Consider the following 21,930-nt stretch of genomic DNA (forward strand, 5'->3'; position numbering starts at 1 on the left):
GTACCGTCACATGAGCATCATTTACCTTTCATTATGATATTCTATTCCAAATGAAATATAATTCTAGTTTTATAACTCTTACTCTTTAAAATATCCTATGTCATTCAAGATATCTTTCATAGTTAATTACAAAAAGATTCCCTACAATTTCTTTATTCTTTAACTAACTAATCACCGTGTTGTCCAATTCGTAATAATTCTGCAAATGGAAAAGCATAATAGATTCATCATTCGTGTCTATTTTGATTCTATTTCGATTCGATATTCAGAACAAAAGTATAGTCGCTTCCTGTGATTCAGTGCGAGCCCCTGGGCTCAGAATATCCCTAGCAAAATGAGAAAAAGAGCGGAAGAGGGAAAAATAGCCAATGGCCAGCAATGGTGATGTTTGCGTGGACGAGGATGTTTTACAAACACGGTGCGCGTAGCCGAGCTTTAATATTCTCCGTAAAAGAGAGGCTGGCCGTGCACAGCCAGTCAACACCGTACGTGCATCAGCGCAGGAATAGCACGTGCACTTTATTTTTCGTCTGGAAATCGATCGTACGGCCACGTCCCTTCTCCACGCCCGCCTCAAAATAAATCTTGCTTGCTCGATGGAAAAGAGCACGCTTGGCATGAATGGAATGGACAGAAGTCGTCCCACTTGCATCATTGTAGCTTCATGTTGTTTATTGGGGTCTTCACAAATTCCATTCTTTTTTCGCTATTTCATATTGTTGGCTTTCATCTAATTAGTTTGTAATTCTTTTGTTGTTTAGGATAAAATACTCCAAATCATAAATTGATCAAGCCCTGCAATAATATTTGTGATATTAATGATATAATTTTGTCTATACCAAAAAAGATAATTATAATAATTAAACTGAAGTGTTAAATCTTCTATGAATTTCTGAACTTCCTTTTAAAACATACAATTTTTACCTGACATTTTCCTTATCGCTATTTTGTAGAAGATATATTTCACTAATATAAACTATGGGGAGGGTCGTGCTATCATACTGACTCTCCTATTGGTTGAACGGGACAGGTAGAACATCTGTCTCTTCTTTGCGAAAGAACCACCATGGAGACAGATAGGGATACCTAAATTCCCATTGGTTGGCTGGGGCAGGTGAGACTAAAAGGAAGGGAGGCTTTATCTACTATAGGAGGAAACCTATTCTTTCTACCTCTAAATAGCAGTCTGCAGTTATTACAAGAAAAATGGTGTCTCCAAGAAAATAAAATAAGCCATCCATCTGTCCATGATAGAAAAAAAAGTATACAATAGCTAAATCTTACAAGAAACTCGAAACATAAACGTCGGCTACTGTTCGGTTCACGCAAACAGTCTCTATAAGCAAACACTGACGTTAATCATCGGTGGTTCCCCTCTCCGCGGAACGAATCCACCGGGAGTCAGGTAAATCATTCGTGGTGTTTCTCTGTAGGCTCGGATTACAGAGATGTGGCCGCGGTACTTTACAACGGGACGCAACCACCGTACAGTTATTATTTCCCATTGAATCAGTTCTAGTAAACTGACAATTGGAGAGACAATAATTTTCTTGATTTTACGACCGACATGGCTTGTAATTGTTGGTTGACGTTGAAATACGCTCATAAACGACTCGGATTGAACTCCGTTTCGAGACACACCGAATTACTGGCAGTTTTTATAACATATGAAATTTGTTAACTTTTAATTTTTCCAATTTAAAAGCTACGCGTATATAAAGTTAATGCATATTGTATTTTTTACTTAGCAAACATGTTTTAAGACTTGTGTGCATGCTAGGAGCTTGATTAACAGAATGAATTAGTGATCTGTTTTGATTAATTTTAATTAATATTGTTAAGAAACCTGTTGTTTCGAATTGGATAAATGCAAGCAAATTGGTGCCGTGCAAAAGTCTGAATTCGAGAGAAGTTGCAGTCATAATGATGGTCGTCCAAAATTAATATGGCGTCCAAATAAATTGTGCAATATGCATGATTTTTTCGAATAATGATCCATGTGCCTTAATTTTTTAATTCTACTCATCAAAAGATTTCATATGTTATCAAAAAAAGTTATAGATTCGGTGTGCAATAGAATGATTATTAGTCACGGCTTAGACTAGCTTAGGAAATTAGTTAAAGCCGAGTGGATTAAATTTTATGTGGAAAGTTCATCCGGTTGCATTTTTTAAGGCGTTCGAATGGGAGGTAACGCGGTAGGCAGCCGAAGACAGCCGGGAATTCCTTCGTTTCCGTCGCGTCGAGATTCACACGCACGTGCATCGTCCGTGGCGTGTAAATAGAGGGCGGAGGTGACATATAGCGACAGCCAGAGCAAGCGTGTCGACCATTTAGGCGACTATTAGCAGCTTCACGGCCTCTTCCACGCACGTGCGACGAAGGGAACGCTTGTCGCCTCTTACTGCCAGCTAAATTGTTCGATCCTGCGTGTCATTGACTAGCACATCATTATTAGTTTCATCGTTTTATAGTAATAATAAATGTAATCTCCCAAATACAAATAGTAGACACGATGTTGTTTGAATCCAAGAACAATAAAACACTGGAGGAACGGCAAGTTAACAGATGAATTAATTTATTTAATTTTTTAATTTATTAACTCACCCGAATTACAATGTTGATTGAGATCAGGAATAATGGAACACTAGAGGAACAGGAAGTCAGTGGGTGAATACATATATACTGATTGATCTATTTAATTTCAAATTCGTTTTTAATTGATTAACTCACCAGAATCGGGAATTTATATTTCTATGGGAAGGAGAATGAGCAGGAATCTCGGAAGACATTGAATTTTGATTGCACCCTCTTTCTTCTTTCAAGTTCAAGTCTTTATTCTATGACGGAATAAGCAAAGAAGGAGAACGTCGAATTTTATTGGAATGATTTTTGCCCATCTATATTTGGCTCCGCCTTAAGAATTACCCGGCTCGTTTACGTGGTCGTTAGAGTGGATTTAACTGGACGAAACGAGGGAGAGTGTGTCAGATATCGTTCGACCGAGTTCTGGTAATCCTCGCGCGGAACGGACGGCAATAAATTCTCAGCGACACTGGTTGGAGAAGAGGGCCGGAGTTACGCGGTCCATTTACTCCTCGAGGCGTCACCTAAAATCAGTTAATTATATTCTAGATACCCGACCACTTGGCCTAGTCCAACTGATATTATTTGCAACTTAAAACAAATAAATATGAAGGCTACAGGTGAAAAACATGATAAGTCACGTTTCCGGATTTTTATAGAAGGGCAATTTTAAAATTCAATATGTTGTGAACTAATTTTACATTTATCAGTTATGCAGACTGATAATAACCAAGTTAAGATAATATAAAAAACCCTAAACTGATATATTGTGCATTTACCATGTATTTTCGAATCTACCACATTATTCTTCTTTTTCAACTATTTCACGTTAAAATACTTCCTCACCGCCAAATGACATAATCAGAAAATGAACAAAAACGGACTTATCATACGTTTCTCGTGTGGTCTTCACATATAATTATCTTTACATTATCGCTGATCTTATTTAACATGAAAGTTAACTCCCAATTAACAACTCCTTAATCTACCCTAATTTCCTATGAAAATATATTGCAATAATAATAATAGTTGCGGTGTTAATCTGTGGACTTATATAATTTTTTAAAGAAGTTATCTATACACGTTTCTAATATCCAATGACCGTTTAGTCAAAGGGTAGAGGTCGGAACGCAAAAATCGCAAAATATTCCAGCGGCGGGCATCCAGGGAGGAAGCAGCGCCTGGCTCTTACAAAGAGCATAACGACGCGGACAATTTGTAGCAGAGTGTCAACGAAGCCGTTTCTATTTTCGAGACGACGCGCGCGGCTACCTTCCCGCCCCGTTCCCTCGTCTTTCTCTGTCTCCACCTACTACTGCATCGTTTTTCAGCTTGTTGTACCGGGTTCCCCGGGTGTCGCGTAAATTTACACGCGATTAATCCGTCTTCGTGGCCATCTCTTGTTATCCAGACACGCGGTTCCTCAATCTACTTTCGACTATAAAAATAACAAAAATGCAACAAGACACGCAGATAAATATAAACTTTCTAATGAAAAGAGGTTACAGTAGTTCCAATCTTTTAGTCTCCTCCGACCTACTTCCGTTTTCAAGATTGCTTCAACTTCATTTTAATAACTCTTTCAAATCTTAAACATTGCATAGACTTTGCTGTTCCGTCTACTTCTCTTCTTTTTTATATCTTCTTTAGGATCTGCAAACAATTTTGCAAATAAATGAGTAAGGTTCAAGCGCCATACAATGAAAGTAGAGATGGAATACGATAGTTCGGTCCTTCTTCGAGCACACGTTGTGCTGGAGAACGTCGGGGCACGTACCAGTCACGCAAAATGTATCTCTTTCTCTTTCTACAGTGGCTGACGACACGTACGCGTGCATGAAAATCGACGACTATTCGAGTTTCAAAGAGAGTTAACGTGTTCCTCGCTTATAAAGTGTTTGGATTATTTTTAGGATCCTTTAGTGGAGAGCTTGCTCAGCATGGAAAAAGTTATGGATGATGGTGACGTCATTGAAAGGAGATACGGAGATTGACAGGTCATTATTCTCTCATTGGGATGTTACTTGCACTGCGAATAAATTGAAAATTTATCGTATGTTAGTTTTTAGGATTAGAAATGCTTTCGTTGTAGTCTTTTACTCTTCACGATGCTAAGGAGACTTAAGGATGTCTATCTGTAAAATGAAATAAAGATTACATTTTATTGAATTACTCTGTTATATGAACAACATGTATTTGTATATTTCCTAAGTTCCTAAGCATCGATAAAAATGGTACCTCTTGGGAGAGTGCAACGATGGCTGTGGAAAGAAATAGATGGAAACTTATGTGAATGTTTTGTTATATTACAATATATATAATTCTCAGTACATGGATAAAGTCTGTGTGCACATGCTGAATATTGTGCATGATAGAAACACTCGCGCACAAAAACATTCTTCGACGGTTTCTTCTCTCTTTAATACTTGATTTTCTCTAAACAATTCTGGTTGGCTCGCAAGGAATGATTAACAGGAGAAAGGTATTCCAATCGACGGGCTAGTCTTCCTCGAGGAGGTCATCATCGAGATTCACACCCTGAAACAGGAAATATATTTTTCAGCATTACCATTTATCATCTACTTTTATTCACAGAATGTTTGGATAGTAGAAAAAAAAAGAAATTTAAAAAAGCTTCAATGTATAAGAAAATCTACTATTTTAGGAACTTTGTATTTTCTTTACTCTTAAAAATTTTAATCTTTATTAGATTAATAGATAGTTTAATAAATATTGTATAATATGAAAATATGATAATTGAGCGAGAGAAATATTTACTGTCTAAATAAAGAAAGCGTGATAAAACAATATAAACGAGGGAAAGGGTACACAAAGAGGGATTCTGTACACGAATGTTATGGCAATAAGGCTGTAAAGAGAATGAACCGTGACTGGTGCAAAGTCAACAAACTTTATGGCTTCGTAGTTCCCTCTTCACTCGTTGATGACTCAAGAATCCTAATAATCGATGTTTAGAAAGAAATTAGACGAGGAAAGAAAATATGACTGAAAATACTGCTATCGATTTTTATCTTAAAACAAAAGGCTCGAAATTCTCCACTTTCGCGTTACCTGCCTACGGTTTCTTTCTTTCTTTTATTTCCGCGTGTGTGTTTCGCCTTTCTTTGCTTTATTTAACGTGGTGTTCGTTCTGCTTGATAGGTGGAACGTGTTCACATACATCGGTCAAGATCGATATATTGCCACGCATACACTCGTTCTAGATGCGCGTGTGCGTACCACGCTTGGTTTCAGACTGTTTTAGTAATGTAATACCCTTCTAGAATTACGCGTCTGTATTTAAGGGTATTAAAGCATCGTCTAGTTACCCTCTTTTGTTCCCCACCCATGTTGTTCTTCCGTTTGACCTCGATTCACCCCTACCAGGGCCCCTCATGATTTTGATATCCCAATTAAAATAACTCTATTTCACAACATAATTAAGTCTGTATAAAATAAATAAAGAAGTAAATGTACTTTTATGCGCGTACACTTACTTTGTGTATGTAGAAGCACTTATATACGGACAGCATGCACAAGGTAAAAAATGTTGCATGAAAAAAGAAAAACTAATAGAAGAAACACATATTGGTAGTAACACAATGGACTTACAGTAGTATCTATAGTATCATCGATTTCAAGATCGAGATCCAGATCGTCCTCGTCCATGGTTAATGGTCTAGAGCTGCTGGTGGTCTTCGTAATCTTCTCGGGAAAATTCGATTTTCCCGTAGACGATGGGATTACCTTACCAATATCGAGATCCTGTAGCCTATTCATTATCATTTCGGTGGTTGATTCTTCTGCTTCGTCAGTTGTACTTGTAGCCGCTTTGTAGGTGAACCGATTCGCCTGCTCAGCCGCTAGCATCTCCTCGAATGGATTTCGTTCGACATTCGGCTATAATAGACATATGAAATCGCATTAAAATTCATTCTATGTTTTACAATATCACAAATTACTGAAATATTCAGAATTTTTAAAAAGAAGGTAAACCCATTCTTACTTTCATAGTCGGGAATGCAGATGCCGGAACCTTCTTCTTACTCTCCTCTCTAAGGAACTGTTCGACCTTCAACGCTTCTCTGTATCCAGGAAACAGGTTTTCGTACTGTTCAGGATCAGCCAAGCTCTGTCCAGCTTTCTTGCTCACAGACGAGAGTTTCTCCTTCCATAATTTTACAATCGATGAAACTTTACTAGGAGCATACGTTCGTGCAAAGAACGCAGCCTCTGGAATTCTGTCCGTTTTTAGAAGGATTTCCTGACACTTGTCAAGGTCTCCAAGAATAAAATATGACAAGAAAGAAATATTATTCTTGCCCATATCATTAGCGTCCGAGCCTAGTTTTTGAATCATATTCGCGTTTCCTGTACTTGTGGCAAGCAGTAGGAGCCCACCGAAATCTTGCGCCTGATGCAAACATTCTTGTGCTAAGCACAATTTTCCTTTCTGAGTGGCGAGAGACGCCAATTGCCGCCATTTTTGTTGGCTATTCGCTTCCTTTGCAAGCGAGTGCGCCGTTACGAGGTCTCCCAATGCCAGAGCCAATTCAAACCTGTGTTCTGGATCCGTGGACACAGCCAATGCTTGTTCTTTGAAACCCTACAGCATTTTAAATGTTAATTCTTCAAATAAACAGAGTGTTTATTAGCAAGAGATTGTCTTAATAATACGAACTTGTTTTTCCAAGAAATGAGCCACTCGCGTACGATGTTCCTTGGGAACCGTGGGAAGAACTCTGTCTGCTGTCTCGAAATCTTTTCGCATAACAGCAGTCTGGTATTCTAATACAGATAATAATAACGAATACGAGACAACTGACAGTTCCTTGTCGCACAGATACAATCTGTTGTCCCTCGGGACATATCCAAGAAGATACATTGGTCTATCTAAGTGTGATACAGTCACAACTTCTCCACCGACGAAATAGTTTATCCGATTTACGCTATTTGTGTAGATGAAGCAGTCACCGACCCATAGACCAGTTTTCACAGTTTCACTCATTTCTGCTACCATCTATAAATGATATTAAAGGGTTTTAGAACATTACTTTCTTCATTGTAGGTATTAATGGCAGGTAAAACGACAAACCTCAAAAGCATCTTCAATGTCTTCTGAATTTTCTGGAGCATTTGCAACTGCATCAGCATGGTATTTTAAAATAAAGTATTGATCAGATGTAGCTAATGCTACCAGAGAGGCATTTTCGGCCCAATAGACATGTGTAGGTTGAATGTCTATACGACGAACTAACTTAAGCGTGTCCCAGTCGAAAAATGATAGACCAGATCCAGAAGAAACGCCCAACAAAAATCCACCAAAAATACCTGTATAATATAAATATAATAAATTAATAAAATTATATTAGTAAATGAAATACTGCAATTTGAAAAATAATTATTATATTTACCATCAGCACCAAAATCAGGCTTAAAGCTCTTCTTTTCTTTGAAGTTCTTGAAGACTTTTACAGTGGTATTACTTTCTCTGACAGCATACTGACTTGAATCAGCTGCCCAGATGAATTCCGATGCTTGACCAAAAGCTTTATTTCTTAATGCCATAGATGTGTAAATAATGTACTCTCCATCCCCACAAACTACCAAGAATCTTCCATTCGGATTATGCTGGATAGTTTGTGGATAAATTTCACAGGCACCCATGTCTTTGACAGCCAGTGGGAGTCTCTCTCCATCTTGTGTTTCCTCTCCCAAAGCTTTCAAGTTCACTTGCTGTATTTCACTGTGTTTTGCCCAGACGATCTTGCCACCTAATGAATCCATTGAAACTGCAGGCTCCTCTCTACCAACTTTTACTATAACACTACTCTCATCATAACCAATTGCAACATTGTTTGAGCCCTTTAAACAAGCGATTGTCCATACTCTCTCAAAACCATAATTAAGGGAAGATTCCAATCTGTATGTTCCAGCATGCCATATTCGAACAGTTCCATCTTCAGAACCCGTAAGAATGATGGGCAATTCTGGATGAAAACAAACAGCACAAATATTCTGTGTGTGTCCTTCTAGTGTCTGTACACAAGTTTTATTTTGATAATCCCAAATTTTGACATAGTTATCGTCTGCTCCTGATATTAAGTATGGTTTGTCTCCACCATGATAGTAATCAACACAATTTACACCTTTCTCATGACCATCTAGTGTGAAATTGGCTGTGGAAGATCCAAGCTGCCATACTTTCACTGTTCTGTCTAATGAAGCACTTGCAAATGTATTATTATCTTTTGGATTGAATACTACTTGCATTACATAGTGTGTGTGCCCTTCAAACACCTGTTGTGCTATCCAACCTTTTTCCCAGTTCCACAATTTGATTAGCATATCATCTAACAAGAAGAAAAAAGGAATTAATCAGAAATAAAATTATCATTAAAATTTAATAAGTAAGTTAATACACGTACCACTACTTGTTAATATAAATGGTTGTGTTGGATGTACTGCAATACATCTGACATAGTCACTATGTGCCTCGAAAGAATGCACACGTTCCAAAGTATTATAATTAAATACTCTAACTTGCATATCATCTGAACCAGTAACAACCCAATTCTTGCGTGGTACAAATTTGGCTGTACGAACTGGTAAGTCACATACTTCAAATGTTTTAGCCAGCGTCTGAGTTTCATGATTCCAAATATTAACATTTCCTTGATACAAGGAACAGAGCATCCATGGTTCTGTAGGGTGAAGGTCCACGCTCTTTACCCTGTCCGACCTAGCGGTCAGTTTTCGCTTGATATCTAACCTCAGTGGCTAAGGGAAAATAAAGTATATATTTATAATTTAAAAGGGAATATGTATCATACCATATGAATGCAATAAAAGATAATAGAAAATCTTGGGTAAAGCAATTAGTGTGCAATTTTAGGAATGTGTATTTTGTGACTTACATTGATATCACCAATATTGGTTTTATTAATATTACTCTTGTTGACTACAATTCATCAATGCTATTTTTTATTAATAGCAAGATTAATTGGCAATAACTAATAATGACAATAACCAACATACACATTTGTAAATGCATATAGCTAATATTATTATTACTTAACTTGTTGATTAAAGTTGGGATAGAAAAGTTCTGAATTAACAAAGTTTGAAAACAAAGTCAATAAAACTCATGTTGATGATATGAATGTAACCTGTACAGGATATAAGGACATTTACATTAGAGGTATTACATAAACAACATACATATTACATTAAGAGCAATTATATATCATATTTCTTAATGTAGATTTTTTATTATTTATAATAAATGTTCACGTTAGTGGCCAGCTGTCCAAAATGAAAGAAGCAAATAGAGAAAAAAAAAGTGAGACAATTTATCATTAAACATATTTAAATCGAGCGTATCTTTATTGGAAGCATCTTATAATAATCATTCATTAGAAAATTATAAAAATCATTCATAGTTATAATGATCCAATTGTTCGTCACTGCCACAATAGTTAAGCACAAACATGTACACAGGAGCGAATGAAAAATTAACTAAATTACGTTATCTTCGTTCCTAAAATACGTACCATTTTGCACTGTACAACTTGTATTTACAGTATTGAATAAATTCGAGTCTAATAATACAGATATGAAATTTAAATCTTCTCCCATAAAGTAACTACGTGGCCCAACTTTTCTTCCACCACACAACCTACACCTCCTAAAAATGGCGTTGATCTAAAGGTTCCTGCACACAGTTGCAGTAATTAATCAGATATATTTAGCGTCAAACGGATTGTTCAAATTAATTGTACTATCGAATCTTATAATAACCTCCGTGATAACTCTTGCATACGTGTTAAGTTTATCAAAAGACTGGAATATTTGATTATGAGTGTAGTGAGACATTATATGATGTGCCAAACCCTTATCTTATATCTTCATGATGTATCGTTACTGAACTGTCGATAAAACAGAAATCGTTTACCATAAAATTTTTTATTAAGAAAATTGTACAGTCGGTAATCTATTAGATCTTCCAACGATATAGTAGGAATGGTAATTACCTACTAAATGGCGGTTTATTTGAACCTATTATACAACTTGTAATTTTAAATATGTATTTCATAAATATGTACCTATGCATAAAAGGAAACATTGTAATAGTTTTTTATGTATCTTTTCGTCTATCAAAATCACGCTGTCATAAATTGTTTTCTCGATTGATAACGCATCATAGCGAAGCATGTAAACCACGTTGATAAGATAATTGCAGTTGCGTTCCATTCTGATTAAACGAGAAAATATTGACAATAAAAGCACGTGCTGAATAAAAAACCTTATAGAGAGAAATGAAAAATAATCTACTTTAATACGTCATCCTTAAGATATAGCGATTATATCTCGTATAAAATACGGTTCACAAAATAATTTTAAAGTATGTACTTATACCTACACCTACCATGAAGTACTTTTTATTCTTTTTCGGTAAAAGAGGAATATTTACCTCATTATTGACAGTTTATTACATTTCACGTAATGTCGATTTTTAGGTTTCACACTGATCTGTAGAAGAGGGTGGACTTTTATATTGGCGAACAAGCGAATTTTTTACCAAAATTGCGAAATTTTTAATAACGTAGATTTGTATGATGGTCCAGTATGTGGTAGCGATGGCATTACTTATGCCAACGATTTATACCTGGACTGCGTTAACTATCAGACATTTCAGAACGGTGAGTAACAATGAAATTTCCCTCTTTGCAATTCTAAGCTTCCATGCTTCGTACAATTACGCGAGTTTAGGTCACGGCATACTTAAACATTCACGAAGCACGTACGCGGGGCGTACATGAATTTTTAATTCTATGGAATACCATGTTTCTCACTATACTTGGCCGGAAGCCGCCTAATTCAACGAACAATACCGTATATCCTAGCTGCATGGTGAAATTATTCAAACTTCGTTAGCCTTCTTTTCTTGCAATTTTCTTGACGTATACTGTATGTACTACATACAGTATATATGTCCTGGCAACATTATTCCTTAACTATAGTAATATAGGAACATGTTAATTTTTTAGTGCACTCCTCAGATATTCTAATAAAGAATAAAAGTTTGAACATATAAATAAATTGTATTTATATTACTGCTTTGAACTGAAGACCACATCTGAAGAACATGATATATAAGTTACATTTTCTGTATTTTATAAATTCAATGTGTTTTATATCATTCTCTTAAATAGTATTATAATAGTATTCCAATTAATGATATAAATATTGATAATAGATTCTATTATGCGGATTAATACTAATTAAATTAAGTTCATATACTAACTAAGCTAATATTATTCGTTTCTGTGGATTTATCAAAAGCCTTATATCTTCAAATCTACCAGATTATTTCTTTCTTGAATTATTTCATGTTAAAATACTTTTTGCCAATCACCAAGTGACAAGTAAGAGTTAGAAAATTATCATATTTTCCTGTGAGATCTTCGATCGTAAGTTACAAATAGAATGCGGATATTTATACAAATTCATACTTTCATTATGTATATACATTTGTGCATCTTTAAATTTCCCATAAAAGCGTAAAAATCCGCAATCTAATTATAAGATTCAATTTAACTGCTGATTACCGAGAGACATACCTCGGATCATGTGGTATTTGAGAATAAATTTAATGAAATTAATAAAAATGATTCATAACTTACGTTAAGAATAATATTTACCTTCATACATTCGTACTTTAATGAACGAAAATTCCTTTTCAGTGATACCAATGCATTCTGGATATTGTTTACCGGTAGATGATTACTGCAAGATAAATCTGTTTTATCGGCCGATCTGTGGATCGGATGGGCACACGTACACGAATCTGGAATCACTTTCATGCGTTAATTACAATCGTTCGCAGAGTAAGCAAGACAAATTCTGAGTATATTTACCGTGCCGTTAATACGGATTAAAGTTAGCAAAAGTTGGCTGGCTGGAGAAATTTAGTTGACCAGTCGGACTGAGAGAGGTTCGCGAGACCAGAATTCCAACTTGTAAACTCTGGCTCGTTGTTACCCACTAATGTCCGCGGGTATTGTTACATTTTGTCGTCTGGTCGCCGACTCTCCTAACAATGCAAACTAAAAATCCCTTATCTTCGAGTTAGTAGAATTCCGCGAACATGAGCAGCGTTTCCAGAGACTACTGTCCCTCTGAGTTTCGTTGACCAGGTCCACCGTGGATCTAATGCAATATTAGAATTTAGCTTGAGCTTGTTCTCGTTAGGTTTCAACTAGGTTTGCGGTATAACTGAAATTGTAAAACGTTAACTTGTTGTCGGTGTTAAGACGATTTATAGTAAAATAAGACCTCGTTATTGGTCATTATGAAAGAATAGTTTTCTGATATTCTTACATAAATCTGACAAAAAAAGTCAACGCGAATTTATTTATTACAGGAAGAACGCATAAACGATAGCGGATTCTGAGACAAAATTTATCAAATTTTCTTTAACTATCCAATATACAGTTAGTCAGCGTTTGTGTCAGTCGATGACTTTAAATTTGGAAAATACGGAACGAGTTCAAATGCGACAAAATGAAAAGATGCTTCAGATATAATTCAGCAAAACATCCATTCAATTGCATAATTCATTAATGTGGCAATTATTTTAAGACTGTAACAGATACGTTCAGCTCTGATCCGAAGCAGTAAAACGTTAAAATTAATGTAATATTATTTTAGATGTAACAGTAGCTTTAAGCGGTCCTTGCAAAGTTATGGATCGCTGTTATAGCTACAGGACCTTATCGTACGGTTCCAACGGTGTCTGCGCGAATAATGGTTTGACCTATGGAAACGCGGCTCAGGTGAACTGTCTCCGACAGATTAACGTTGGTAAATAGAAACAGAAATAATTATACGAAACCTAACAACTACATATGTTACATATGTCATAAAGAAGCTTTCATTGTATCCGATATTACTAGGATCTTGATCGTTTCAGATCTGAGGATTCTTCATAACGGTAGTTGCACGGTTAGGGAGGTTTATGATATTTATGACAGCGTCGAAAAGATCTGTGACATTGCCAATAGTAGGTTCGAATGGAATCCAGTGTGTACTTCAGATGGCGTTACCTATCATAATCCTTTTAAGTTTTTGTGTTACAAAGCTCGTGGTAAGTTGTGTTACCAAATTTTCGTGGCTAGTATTCTTTATTCTTATATCGTATATATTTTTATCAGATCGAGTAATAAGTTCGTTTAGTTTTTTTAAAAAGAGCATATCAAGTATTCTATCTAATTAAGGAGTATTTATGTCATTTCTCTGTAAACATATACTTTTCATTAAAAAATTCAGGTACATTTCAGGTACATTTATACTTTTCAAACAATTTTGAATGAACTTATTACTTAACTCAACGTATATGTATTATATGCATTTTGTTCATTTTTATACATCCTTAAATTTCTCGTACGAAACGCATAAAGATCCACGCTCTATTACATATTGTATTCTCTTTTTGTAAAGTTTCGTGAGATTAAAGTTGAGAAGATGAATGATCTCAGACTTCGCGGGCCTTTCCTAATTTGTTTTTCAGATTTGAAGACGTTGGTATCAGATAACGAGTGCGAGAAGAACACGCAGTTCTCGTGTGCTCATCTCAAATCCTCTGCTAAGACCTTCAGTGCAAAGGACGAGGTTTGCGGAAACGATGGCGTTACCTATCAAAGTATCCATCACTTACAATGCCACAACAATCAAAATAAATGTCAGTGCTGTCTTGGGAAGACCTTATTTAGCTAGACTACTTATTCAGTCTATTATCAAATATTCAATGTTTCTCCTTAATTGTCTATGGCAGCGATTTTCAATCATTTACATCTCGTAACACGCTTCAAGACAAGGTATTGACAGTCGAACGTCTGTTGTTTGTATTTGACAGTCTAAAGTCTAAAGGAAAACAGGTCACTGCACCTGTCTAAATCAGGTGTTGCTTGTTTTAGAACTTTTTCTGGCACACCGGTTGAAAATCACTGCTTTCTCATATCCAATTAAAAGTAGTACATGCTTGTTCGTGCGTTTTATTATTTAACAGAAATTTCTAATAAAAGCGCCACGAACTTTTCAAATAACTTGATACAATGAAGGATCAATTGTTTAAAACTTTTGTCACTTCTGCGAGATATATACTTGTACCAAACATTTTGTAGCTCCTATAGATACATTTTCAGGTTTGTTTTAAACTTTACCAGCGCAATCACGATAGTCGTGTCTCACTACACTGGCGATGAATTTTCAAAACGTTTTACATAACACGTACAATATACGCGCAAGAGATTTCCAAGTAGACAAGCACTGTTACTTCATTTTTCTTTCGCAGATTTGTCCCTGAAGCATTCTGGAGCCTGCGTCGACCCCGACGACAACCCCTGCAGATCCATACCCGAGGAAAGTCTCCGATTTCCGGTGTGTGGAAGCGATAACTTGTCGTACGTGAGCCCAGAGGCTTTATGGTGCGCGAAATTGAGGTTTCCAGATAAAAGTGAGCTAATCTTGCTTGGTCTTTACAAACTTCAACCCCTAAAGGCTATCATGAGCGAAATTTCATATAAATTTTCTTTTAATATTACCATCCCATAACGAGACCATCACGGGCGATAATTTTTCTATTCTTTATCCTAATATCCAATCATACTAGAACGCTAATTAATTACTTACATCTTCTCGATTTTATCGATTCTTAAAACGAAAGGAACAAGCAGACGATTTTCCTTGATGACAGCTTTCAGGGGTTAAGGCAGAATATTCAATGCTCTGCGTTTTAAACTGAAATCAGTCATCGAAGAAACCTCGTAATTATTTATCATACGAAATATTCTTTTCGGCAGATTTGACGCTTGTCTACGACGGACCTTGCTAGCTGTTTCACGCGATTAATCCACGTTTCGTTCATCTTGCGTCATCGAGGATGAATCACTCGCCTCTGGTGGATCTTCCTCGAGAAAATAGCTGGAACCGCCTCCCATGTACTCGTCCATCCAATGCTCTTCATCTTCTCGGTCACCTGTACAGAAAATAAATTGGTATAAAGCGCCGGTACGAATTGAAACGGAAGATATCGCTATAATAGTACCTCCGGGGACAAAATGGCCAGCTGTATGGATCAGGCAGAATTTCCTTCGAGAATTCGTTGTCGAAAGTTATCGACGAGCAGGCAGATAGCTGTGGAAGCGGCACAACCATCGTATCCTAATATTTTATTCACGGCTGATGTCATTCGGCTCGCGTGCACATTTTTATCTCTCTTTCACTCGCCTTTTAAGCAGAACAGCGGGACGTTTTAACTGCCTTAAACGCATGTCTTACTTCATTTTTGCCGCCGTGGATGTCCATGAGGCATCCGCTGGAAGGATTCTTCGTGTAATCTTCTGGCTCCTCGTTTAACTGACACGTGTCCATACTGCTGAATCTTCGTTCTTTCATTATTCATCGTATACGTTTGATGTTTCCTGTGAATAAAATTTGTAAGATTATTTACTACACATGTGCGGTGATTTATATTTCAAGTGGAATCAAATATAGCGTGTTTTTCATTTACAAGAAAATCTCTACGATAATGATGTTACAAGGCGAGATATCAGCTTCCTTTATTATTTATTATATATATTGTTATTATTTATCACATACATATAACAAGTAATATGACGTTATACCATATATTGTATAATGTATACGTTATATAGGGCTGACAAAAATATTAAGCAAGAATTGTTACTGACAATTGATTTAGGAATTTGGCCCATTTCCGCGAAGAACATTTAACCAGCTTCGGATGGGAATATTTTTTCACTTTATCTATTAAGATATTTTGAAATGAATAGAAACAGCTTTGTTCGTCAAAAGATATGTAATCATCGCAGGATAATTTATTCGTCATTTTTCCAAGACGTTAGGAAGATATGAAAAAATGCCAATCTTTGATATTAAACATTTTTCAATATTCTATGAATTTCATAGCGTCCTCCTTCGATTCGTATTAAACAATCAGTGTAATTCTGCTGGTAATTGAACAGTGTTCTTTATTAGATTTCCTTAAATGTTGCTGAGCTGGATCAACATGTATCATAGTTGGCAGATAATTTCTTTAAATTTTATAAAATTGTAGAACTTGCATGGAAGAAGAACTGTCGATGAAAAGGCTATTAAATTTGCAAGTTTAAACTATCAAGTACAAAGAATCCTTGGAATTCCATTCCATAGTTACAATGTTAAGAGATAAATTTCGCAGCCGATCGAACAAGAAATTGCGAATGAAACGTTACACGTTAACCCGTTGCTACATTCGAACTAGATCAATTAACATGCCAGAGAATTAGCGTGATCATCGAGCTTTACTAGGCCATTGCAAGTCGTCATTTCGTGTATCTGTTCTTGACCCGTTTTTCAATTAAACTTCATCAATCTCTGAATCCTCTACTTTTAAACTGACAACACAGCCACGAATTTCCAAATTTCTCTAAATATAGTTTAATAGAATTAAACGAATAGAAATTAAATAGATAGGAAACTGTCTTGTTTATTAAATGTTAAATACTATAGAAACGATTATATTATATATGTAGCGTAATAATAATTATATCACAGAGACTGTACCGCTATTTTATACATTTTCATAAATTATTCGTATTCGTAATTAATAATAATTATATCGTATAAATGTAACGATTGTTCAACAATTCATTTTCATAATTATTTGTATGGTGTTTGAATTGTGCGTATGTTTGCATTATTTGTGTGTGTAGATTTTCGCATTTCCAAAATTCGCATTAATGCATAAACTGTGCAGTCCAATGGCAAGTACAATCATCGTTCGACCTGTCTGCATTTTTTGCGTGACTGGTATTATTTATATAACCTTGGCTACACAGCCCGGAAATTGATTTGGTTTGATAATATTTTCTGACAGCCGCACGTACCTGTAACTTCGTCGAACTTGACTTTGCACACACGAAGTTCATAAGATTCAGTAGATTTCTTATATATATATATATATATATGTATTTTGCTAGAATGTATTTATGAATGAAAAAATGTTTTTATAAATAATATATGGCAATACAATGACGTGTTAAAAATATATGGATAATATGGCAATATATGGCAATATCATAACGTATCAAAAAATATATGGATAATATAAAGTAACGCAATAACGTATTGAACTATATAGAGATAAGGGAAATAGATAATATAAATAATATATAGTAATATAATAATGTGTTAAAAAATATATGGATGATATATAGTGATATAATAACATATTAAAAATATATGGATAATTTATAGTAATAGAATAACGTATTAAAAAATATATGGATAATATATAGTAATACAATAACGTATCAAATTATATATTGATAAAGAAGATGAATAATATAATTAATATATAGTAATCCAATAACGTATTAAAAAATATATGGATGATATATAGTAATACAATAACGTACTAAAAAATATATGGATAATATATAGTAATACAATAATAACAAGTTACATATGGACAAGGGAGGTAGATAATATAAATAATATATAGTAATATAGTAATGTGTTAAAGAATATATGGATGATATATAGTAATACAATAACGTGTTAAAAAATATATGGATAATATATACTAATACAATAACGTATCAAATTATATAGGAAGATATAATTATATAAGGGAGATAGATAATATAAATTATATATTGTTATATAATAACGTGTTAAAAAATATGTGGCTAATATATAATAATGCAATAAGGTATTGAATTACATATGGATAAGGAAAATGGATAATATAAACAATACATAATAATACAATAACGTATTAAAAATATATGGATAATATATAGTAATACAATAACGTGTTAAAAAATATATGGATGATATATAGTAATACAATAACGTGTTAAAAAATATATGGATAAGGGAGATAGAGCTACTATGAACACCTATGTGCTATTATAACTTAAACATCTCTTCACACGTATATACATGGATATCCGTGTGAAAAAGCTACACTATGATTTCACAGGTTTACATTTGGCCAGGGTTATTCCTTGTACCTTTACGCTCTTTTTTTTTCGTACGAATATTCCTATCGAATTTTCCATCGTTGAATCACGTTTCTGCAAACAGAACCACGTGTTCTATCAGGTTGGAATTATCGTGGCAGAGATTCTTCCCGAGAAAAATGAGTTTGCGAATTGTCTGCACGCGATCAGGGGAAGAGGTGACCTGCTTTCCGAACTTTATCCATTTAGGTATGTCTCTCAAGTGCTGTTAATTGTGCCTTTGCGGTCGACTATTGCTATTTTTGCTTCCAGGGAGTCAAACGGTGGATATGAAAACAGAAAAGAAAAAAGAAACAAGAAAGTAGAACGGGAAAATGGAAAACAGATTCTGGAATAAGGCTTCCTCTGATATTTGTTCTTTTATTCCTCGCGTTTTACACGTTAATAGGCGAACGATTAAGTTTACGATCGGATAGGATGGAATTGCTCGGACGATTAAGCTGTTTACAAAGTTCCTTTGTCGGCGAATAAATAGCCTGTCGTGTAATTTGTAATTATATTCGAACGATGACTTCAGAAAGCCTTCCTTCGATCCAATGTTCCACCGTTTTCCGACTGATTTGATCAGAAAAACGCATCTGAATGGAAAGACACATCTCATAAAACTTGATAGCCTCTATAATAGATCTTGTCACAGAGTTGTCCTTTCTACGTTTTGTACACAGTGAAATTTTGCACACAGCTACTAGCAGATTTCTCTCACAAAACTTGGACCCGTGTGAACGCTTAACCAACAACGAAAACTAATTTCCAGTTGTCGAATCGACTTTGTACTAAACATAGTAATTAATCGTGGTTGCGCGCTAATCTTTCGTAAGCGCGGAGATTTCTGCTTAGAAAGGACTGAGAGCCAGGAAACGAACGATTATAGAACCGATTACGCGAAGTAACTCAGAGCCACGTCGACTTCCTGGATGCCAGGCGATCGAGAAGACAAAACCTGATTGGGAAACGGGTATCGGAAGTCTCGGATAGCCGGAAGCCAAGAGCCAAGAGCTAAAGACCAGAGCAAAAAGGGAAAGGAATTTGTCCCATGAAACAGACACCGATCTTACATCTTTCTATCCTCGTGGAATAGTTTCCTCTGACGATTTATCGGAGAAAATATCCTCCGATAGATCGCCTAGATCACGACTGATCGATAGGTGATCGAGAAAAAAAGAACGTTCATCCAGATGGTAGGATGAGCTTGTCCTGGTTAGGTTTCGACTAGGTTTGCGGTGCAACTGAAATTGTAAAACGTTAAAATTAATGTAATATTATTTCAGATGTAACAGTAGCTTCAAAGGGTCCTTGCAAAGTTATGGATCGCTGTTATAGCTACGAGAGCTCATCGTACGGTTCCAACCATGTCTGCGCGAGTAACAGTTTGACCTATGAAAACGCGGCTCAGTCGAACTGTCTGTGACAGCTTAACGCTGGTAAATAGGAACAGAAATAATTATACGAAACCTAACAACTACATATGTTACGTATTCCATAAAGAAGCTTTCATTGTATCCGATATTACTAGGATCTTGATCGTTTCAGATCTGAGGATTCTTCATAACGGTGGTTGCACGGTTAGGCAGGTTCGTGATATTTATGACAGCGTCGAAAAGATCTGTGACACCGCCAAAAGTAGGTTCGAACGTAATCAAGTGTACGCTTCGGATGGCGTTGCCTATCCTAATACTTTTGAGTCTTCGGATCACCTGGATCACGGCTGATCGACGAGTGATGGAGAAAAAAGAATGTTCCCAGCGAGATGAGGAGCAACGCGTGATCGATGAAACCGATGGGGCAGAAGTCTGTGAAGAAGCCTGGGAAGTATAACGGGTGAGAAAGCACGAACGAAAAGCATCGACGACAAAAGGAGAGCCGGATAAATAATGTGTCCGCTGTGTAATCGTGGCGTCGTCAGGAAAGGAGCAGTAGGTCACCCGAGATCTCGTCTAGTCCCAGATGCTTCACAGAGCCGGGACAAATAGTCGCCATGACCTCCTGCGACACAGCGAACACCTTACCGCGGATTTTTATTCATTTATGGGACATTTAATTTAACAGAAGAATACAAAAAATAGTAATAATAGTAAAGTATAACAGAGTGGTAATTAAATGGTTAAATGGGACTGGGAGTCAGATAGATTTCAAGATACGAATCGTTTAGCCAAATTTAAAATTCACTGGCCAGATAGATGTGAATTCCTTTAAGCGAATATCAGCGTATAAGTTGAACACGATGTTGACTCAGTTTCAATCGAATTCCATATGTTTTATAGATGCAGGTTAAATACTGCACGACCTGCTGCGATATTGCCACCGATATACCGTGGATTTTTATTCGTTTATGGGGAATTTAATTTAACGTAAAAAATATATAAAACAGGCAAAGTATCGACTATTTTACTGCGGATTTTTACGCATTTATGAAAGACTTTTATGCACATTTCGTGATGCAAAAATCCATACAAGATGTTTATATAATATGGATTTTATAATAGGCAGAATGAATTCCTATTTAAATTCCATATGTGCGCTCATGAGGATACAATACAAATCCGTATAAAAATCTGCAGTAAAAATCAACGTATTTTCATTATCGAGTTCCGATTGAAATCTATCCTGTTTGCTTAAAAAATAAGTTTATGTTTGCCTAATTAAATCAGTATACTTAGCATTCGAGAAGTTTATACGACGAATTTCATATTTCAAAGAGTCGAAGAAAGGTATCTATGGGACAGAAATATCAAAAATTTCCATGATGTCTAAAAATTTCACCAACGTTTGCAGCCGTTTGCAAATATACAGGGTGGTTGGTAACTGGTGGTACAAGCGGAAAGGGGGTGATTCTACGCGGAAAAAGAAGTCGAAAATATAGAATAAAAATTCAAAAATTCAAAAATTCAAAAATTCAAAAATTCAAAAATTCAAAAATTCAAAAATTCAAAAATTCAAAAATTCAAAAATTCAAAAATTCAAAAATTCAAAAATTCAAAATTCAAAATTCAAAAATTCAAAAATTCAAAATTCAAAATTCCAAAAATTCAAAAATTCAAAATTCAAAAAATTCAAAATTCAAAAATTCAAAAATTCAAAAATTCAAAAATTCAAAAATTCAAAAATTCAAAAATTCAAAAATTCAAAAATTCAAAAATTCAAAAATTCAAAAATTCAAAAATTCAAAAATTCAAAAATTCAAAAATTCAAAAATTCAAAAATTCAAAAATTCAAAAATTCAAAAAATAACGTCAATCGAGACAACGATCTACAG

The 21,930-nt window shown here is 35.3% G+C and overlaps 2 protein-coding genes and 1 long non-coding RNA gene across 5 annotated transcripts in view; 1 reads left to right on the forward strand and 2 right to left on the reverse strand.

The window, feature by feature from the left end:
• Positions 1–4,871: 4,871 nt before the first annotated feature.
• On the reverse strand, positions 4,872–10,399 carry LOC117242638 (coatomer subunit beta'). 2 transcript variants are annotated; one of them, XM_033509486.1, is made up of 9 exons: positions 10,140–10,399; positions 9,015–9,366; positions 8,001–8,939; positions 7,682–7,917; positions 7,268–7,606; positions 6,593–7,192; positions 6,199–6,486; positions 6,084–6,101; positions 4,872–5,124 (listed from the first exon to the last, which is right to left on the reverse strand). In XM_033509486.1, the coding sequence occupies exons 1-9, from the start codon at positions 10,140–10,142 to the stop codon at positions 5,086–5,088; spliced, it is 2,814 nt and encodes a 937-aa protein (XP_033365377.1). In that variant the 5' UTR covers positions 10,143–10,399; the 3' UTR covers positions 4,872–5,085. The 2 variants fall into 2 exon arrangements, with proteins under 2 accessions (XP_033365377.1, XP_033365378.1); XM_033509487.1 differs by lacking the exon at positions 6,084–6,101 and having other exon boundaries at positions 10,140–10,398.
• A 554-nt stretch (positions 10,400–10,953) lies between these two features.
• LOC117242639 (ovoinhibitor-like) lies at positions 10,954–15,562 on the forward strand. 2 transcript variants are annotated; one of them, XM_033509490.1, is made up of 8 exons: positions 10,954–11,040; positions 11,106–11,288; positions 12,333–12,476; positions 13,300–13,452; positions 13,562–13,735; positions 14,159–14,329; positions 14,942–15,103; positions 15,450–15,562. In XM_033509490.1, exons 1-8 carry the CDS (start codon positions 11,016–11,018, stop codon positions 15,479–15,481), a joined length of 1,044 nt encoding a protein of 347 aa, XP_033365381.1. In that variant the 5' UTR covers positions 10,954–11,015; the 3' UTR covers positions 15,482–15,562. The 2 variants fall into 2 exon arrangements, with proteins under 2 accessions (XP_033365381.1, XP_033365379.1); XM_033509488.1 differs by lacking the exon at positions 15,450–15,562 and having other exon boundaries at positions 14,942–15,217.
• LOC117242642 overlaps positions 14,943–21,930 on the reverse strand; it is a 74,342-nt gene continuing 67,354 nt past the window's right edge. The window contains exons 3-4 of the long non-coding RNA XR_004495311.1: positions 15,695–16,070; positions 14,943–15,625 (exon numbers count right to left, since the gene is read on the reverse strand). This is a non-coding gene — a long non-coding RNA (uncharacterized LOC117242642). The remainder of the gene's footprint in view (positions 15,626–15,694; positions 16,071–21,930) is intronic.

Source organism: Bombus vosnesenskii, unplaced genomic scaffold (genome assembly GCF_011952255.1).
Source record: "Bombus vosnesenskii isolate JDL3184/JDL3185 unplaced genomic scaffold, Bvos_JDL3184-5_v1.1 scf7180000016274, whole genome shotgun sequence".
NCBI lineage: Eukaryota > Metazoa > Arthropoda > Insecta > Hymenoptera > Apidae > Bombus > Bombus vosnesenskii.